General features: G+C 40.4%; 1 protein-coding gene across 1 annotated transcript in view; it reads left to right on the top strand.

The window, feature by feature from the left end:
• sirt5 (sirtuin 5) overlaps positions 1-5323 on the top strand; it is a 9126-nt gene extending 3803 nt beyond the window's left edge. Inside the window, exons 5-9 of the mRNA XM_037697904.1 lie at positions 2000-2087; positions 2691-2744; positions 2833-2956; positions 4361-4476; positions 4564-5323. Coding sequence (XP_037553832.1) covers positions 2000-2087; positions 2691-2744; positions 2833-2956; positions 4361-4476; positions 4564-4636 — 455 coding nt within the window. The 3' untranslated portion in view covers positions 4637-5323. The remainder of the gene's footprint in view (positions 1-1999; positions 2088-2690; positions 2745-2832; positions 2957-4360; positions 4477-4563) is intronic.
• Positions 5324-5552: the final 229 nt, after the last annotated feature.

Raw genomic sequence — 5552 nt, 5'->3', positions numbered from 1 at the left:
GTGTGGCATGGAGGCTGCACAGCTGCAGAAAGAAAAGCTTTGCAGAGAGTGGTGAAGGCTGCACAGAAATCTGTCGGAATCAGCCTCCCCACCATCACAGACATCTACACCTCCAGATGCAGGAAGAGGGCCACCTGCATCATGAAGGACCCCACCCACCCAGCACACACACTTTTTGCCCCACTCCCCTCAGGAAGGAGGTTAAGGAGCATTAAGTGTAGAACCACTAGACTGAGGAACAGCTTCTACCCTGAGGCTGTTAGACTCATGAATCTCTAACTAGAATAATCACTGTGAAAAACCATATCATGTTGCTGCTGATCTGTTTCATGTTGCTGCTGATCTGTTTCAATGTTGATGTGTTCATGCGTGCACATCTGCTCACAGACTCATGTTCATGTTTGTGCTGATGTTCAATGTTTTATGTTATGAGTGCTTAGTGTATATTTAGTTGATGTTTTTCTTAGTTCATATCTTAGATGTTATTACTGTTTTTCTTATACATTTTATTGTTGGATGTAACTGGGACCCTGTGTACATAATTTCGTTCCACCACATGAGGTGCGAATGACAATAAAGAAACTCTGACTCTGACTCTCTGAGATAAGGTAACTAAGAGCTGGAAGTAGCAAAACTGTAGCTAGAAGCTAAAAGTAGTAAAAGGCTATCTAGATAAGGTAACTAAGAGCTGAAAGTAGCAAAACTGTAGCTAGAAGCTAAAAGTACTAAAAGGCTAGCTAAAAGTAGCAAAAGGCTATCTAAAAGTAGTAAAAGCTATCTAGATAAGTAATGAAAAGCTGAAAGTAGCAAAACTGTAGCTAGAAGCTAAAAGTAGCAAAAGGCCATCTAAAAGTAGCAAAAGGCCATCTAAAAGTAGCAAAAGGCCATCTAAAAGTAGCAAAAGGCTAGCTAAAAGTAGCAAAAGGCTAGCTAAAAGTAGCAAAAGGCTTTGTAAAGGTATTAAAATAGCAAGAAGGAGCAAAAACTAATCTAAAAGTTAATTCATCTAAAAAGATAAGATGATTGTGAAGCTGATCAGTCTGTGACACCAGGAGTTTATAACATCGAACATCTTCACTGTTCTGGTTTTCTAAGAAATAATTTTGTTTGTTTCCATTATCTGTAAACTATAATCATCAAAATATAATAAATAAAGGCTTGACATGTTTTAATCTACTTAATATAGGAGTCACTTTGTGAAGTTATTGATAAAAAAAATTGAACTTTTTCATGAAGTTTTTTAGATGCACCTATTTAACAAAAATGTAACTAAAAGCTAAAAGTATAAAATGTTTAAAAACTAAAAGTAAACTAAATGCTAAAAGCTAAACGCAACAAATATAAATGTAGCAAAAGGGTAGCTAAAATTAGCAAAACATTAGGTAAAAAGCTAGCCAACAATAGAAAATGCTTGCTAAAATTTAAAATAGCAGAACAGCCAAAAACTAAATGTAGTTGATTGGTAGCTGAAAGCTACATTTATCAGAGCAGTGGCTAAAAGCTAACAGTAGATTGCTAGCTTAATTGCTAAACGTTAGAAGTAACAAATATGAAAGTAGCAAAATGTTAGCTGAAAGTAGTTAAAGACTAGCCAATGATAGAAAAAGCTAACTAAAGGCTGCAGAATGGTAGCTAAAATAACAAAAGGGTAGCTTAAAGTTAAAAGTAGCACAGGAGGAAAAGTGTTTTTCTTTTGTCTTAGTTAGATTTGTGATTTGTCAAAGTTATTTAAAAGGTTTAAGTCCAGTAAAGCAAGAGTGGGAGTGGTGGTGCAGAGGTTAGAAAAGGTCGCCAAGTCTTCGTGAGAGTTATTTTGCTGTGGCGACCTCTGAAGAAGGGAGCAGCCGAAAAACAAATACATTTTAAAAAACTCCAGTAAATCCATAAATTTAAAAGATTTATAGAGTGAACTTGGTAAATATCTAAATCAGAACCTTAAGACTTGTTTGGTCTTAATTAACGTGTTTGTTGTTGTTTGTTGTTGTTGTTTTGACTGCAGGCAGCTTGTTTAAAACGCGCTGCATGACCTGTGGCCACGAGGCGGCCAATCACAGGAGCCCCGTTTGTGCCGCTCTGCAGGGCAAAGGGTAAGCTCTTCGTCCCGTCTCCTCGGGTCACCTCGACAGTTTTCCTCCACGCTGCCAGAATATGTTGGAGGAGATATCGATCGCAGACGTTCGAGCGGGAAATGCCAGAGAAACGGGTCCGTATCCGTCAGCCGAATGTCAGGGAGCTAAATAACCGGATGCCTCAAATCAAATGTCGCTCTCCGTCTCTCTAGCTGACATTTAAACCGGACGTTTGTCACCGCTGACAGCTGTCCCGTTACAAAGACACAATTATTCCCTGAAACCGTCATTAAGTCCAGATCTGATTGATCTGCTGATTAGGGCCGATATCTTTTGGGGTTCGTCTTTGTTTATGCAGGAGCAGAAAGGATTTGGGTGTTTAGAGCGAGTCGATTCTCAGTCCTTCCAGGAGAAAATGCTCTGAACAGGCGAGGCGAACGAGAGGCTTTCAAGTTTTTATTGAAAATGAAAAGCCGTCTTTGTTTTGTCGAGTGCGGAGAGCAGACCTTCCTGCAGCTCTGCTTTCTTACTTTGACCTGGTTTACGTTTCTGCTTTTCATCCGTGTTTGTGAAACGCTGAATGGGCGTGAACGTAAACCGAATTTCTGAATGTCTCCTCAGGGCTCCAGAGCCGGGAACACACGACGCCTGGATTCCTGTCGAGCAGCTTCCTCGGTACGACGCGTTCAGGCTCTTCTGTTGCTCAGGTTTTTTTCCCCAGACGTGTTTGTTTAGACTGCGTGTGTGTGTGTGTGTGTTCCAGGTGTGAAGAGGGGGGCTGTAACGGCCTCCTGAGACCAGCTATAGTCTGGTTTGGAGAGACTCTGGACTCCGACATCCTCTCCCGTGCAGAACAAGTGTTGGACACCTGTGACCTCTGTCTCGTGGTGCGTTCATGTGAACAGACCGGCGCGTAAACGTTGACTATGCACCCACACCTGTTCATTTTTTCCATTGTGTCAATTCATTTTATGACTGAACATCCATCCATCACCTTTACCTGCTTCTTCCTTTTTTGAGTCACTGGTGCCCGTGTCCAGCAGTCACTGTGGGAGAGATGGGGACATCTACAGGACACAGAGACAAAGAGACAAACAACCATTCTCTCTCTCTCACCTAGGGACAATTTAGAGTTACCAATCAGCCCAACATGCATGTTTTTGGTCTGTGGGAGGAAACCGGAGTAACCGGGGAAAACCCACACAGAATGGAGAGAACATGCAAACTCCACCCAGAAGGGCCCCCGAACTGGGATTTGATCCATCGACCTTCTCACTGAGAGGCGGCAGCTCTACCAACTGCGCCACCGTGCAGCCCATGACTTGCAAATCAGCAAACCTTCAGCTATTTAACCCATTACGTCAACACGTTCAGAAATATGGCGCTATGACTTTAAGTGTTTGTAACTTTTATACTTTAAAACAAATTTAAACTTTATTTACAAAAATATTTCCCTTACAAACTTTAAATCTCTTCAGCTCCTTCAAAAACATCGTCCTAAATCTGCTTCAACATACTCGCTCCTTTTAGCCTTTAGCCACCTTTATTGCACTCGATGCTACTAATTTAGCTGTTCTTTTCCTAATTTTACCTTTGATTGTTTAGTTTTTGCTACAGTTTTTATAATTTTACAGTTTAGCTGAGGTTTTGTATATTTTGCCTGTAAGCTGAAGCTTTGCTACTTTTAGCTGTTGACTATAGTTTGGCTTCATTTCGTTTTAACTTCCGTTTAGCTAATTTAGGCTTTTTGCTACATTTGTGCTCATTTCAGCTTTTAGCTACAGTTTTTTTAATTTTACTCTTTAGCTAAGGTTTCGCAAATTTTACCCACAAGTTAAAGCTTTTCTACTTTTAGCTTTTTAGCTATAGTTTGGCTTAATTGAGTTTTATTTACTTATTTATTGCAAGTTTAAGCTTTTGACTACATTTGTGCTAAATTAAGCTTTTAGCTCTGATTTTTTATTGTAACCTTTATTAACCTTTTGGACTTTTGTTAGTTGCAGCTGAAATATGTCGAGGATGTGAAATATTGTGCATAAATCTTGAGTCATACCTCGTTTCTTTTAGTTTGCTTCCAAGAGTTTATCATTTGTGATGTTGATCATCAGTTTGAAGCTTTAGCCAGAATTTGATTTTTTTAAATTATTTTTTCCTCTCAATCATTTTCATCAATTTCTTTAAGCTCTTGAAGGAACGTTTGTTGTAGGTGTTAAATTTAGTACAAGCCAACGTCAGAATGCGGTCATTGAACGCACCGATTGACCGTTTTGTTCCCGTTTGTTTCCCTGCAGGTCGGCACCTCGTCGGTCGTGTACCCGGCGGCCATGTTTGCTCCTCAGGTGGCCGCCAGAGGCGTTCCTGTGGCCGAATTCAACATGGAAAACACTCCGGCCACCGAGCGCTTCAAGCACGTATCGTTTACCATCACGTCATTTTTTTTTACTCCTCTACGTCACAGTGACTTCCAGTGCGTGACGGAGCCGTTTGTCTGCAGGTTCCACTTCCACGGACCCTGCGGGACCACGCTACCTCCAGCTATGGCTCGCCACGAGAGCGAACTCATCTGACGCTTGAGGACTGCAGCGGCACGGACACTGTGAAGGATGGCTTCGGCGTAGAAACAAGAACGAGGCAGACGGTTTTAACAAAAAGGAACTTGTTCATTTTAATTTGTTAAAAGTTCAACGATGAAAGATGGAGTGAAAAGCAGCAAATGATTTCGCTCCATTGATCGTGTGCCAGTAGGGGGCAGCGTGGAGCTGCTGAAGGATCAGCCGAGTGCAGAGGTGGTTTGGTTTCCATCTTCTGGGTGATAAAGATTATTTAAAACAAAAGGCTTTGTGATATTGGGAGTTTTCAGCTGCAGTTTTGACTAAATGCTGACTCAGCGTTTCATCCGTCTTGTTTTACTTTTCATACTTTAGTCCTTAATCTGAAGAATTTCACTCCAACACTTTTCTGTTAATAAAACTCAACACGTGCAATGCCATTTAATCAGGAAAAATCTGTTGGCTTGTACGTGTTGAGTTTAGATCTATATTTATCTATATATATATATCAGAAGTCCTCTGGATGGGGGACGGAACATTTCTCACTGAAACTGGTCCAGATGATACGATTTAAGCTTTCTGTTGATCTCCGTTTCTAGTTTTTAAAATTATATTTTTGTGACTGATTGCAGGATCATTTAACTCGTGAACACACCCATTTTCTGTTGTGGTTGGGGGTTGGATTAATTGAAGTTAAAATAATAAAAAAAAAAACCTAATCCAGTGATTTCTCAACTGATGGCTATCGGTCCACCTATCAGCTGCAGCCTGTAAAGTTTTAAATGTAATGAGGGTGTTGCTCTGGTTTGTCGAGATGAATGTAATTCAATTCAGTTTATTTATAAAGCGCCAAGTCACAACAGAAGTCTCAGGGCACTGAACATAAACATTCATATATAAAAATAATAATTTGACCATTTCTCTGAGCAGACAG

This window comes from Nematolebias whitei, chromosome 3 (genome assembly GCF_014905685.2).
Source record: "Nematolebias whitei isolate Nwh7 chromosome 3, NemWhi1, whole genome shotgun sequence".
Taxonomy (NCBI): Eukaryota; Metazoa; Chordata; class Actinopteri; order Cyprinodontiformes; family Rivulidae; genus Nematolebias; species Nematolebias whitei.
This window is presented reverse-complemented; position numbering and strand designations above follow the sequence as displayed.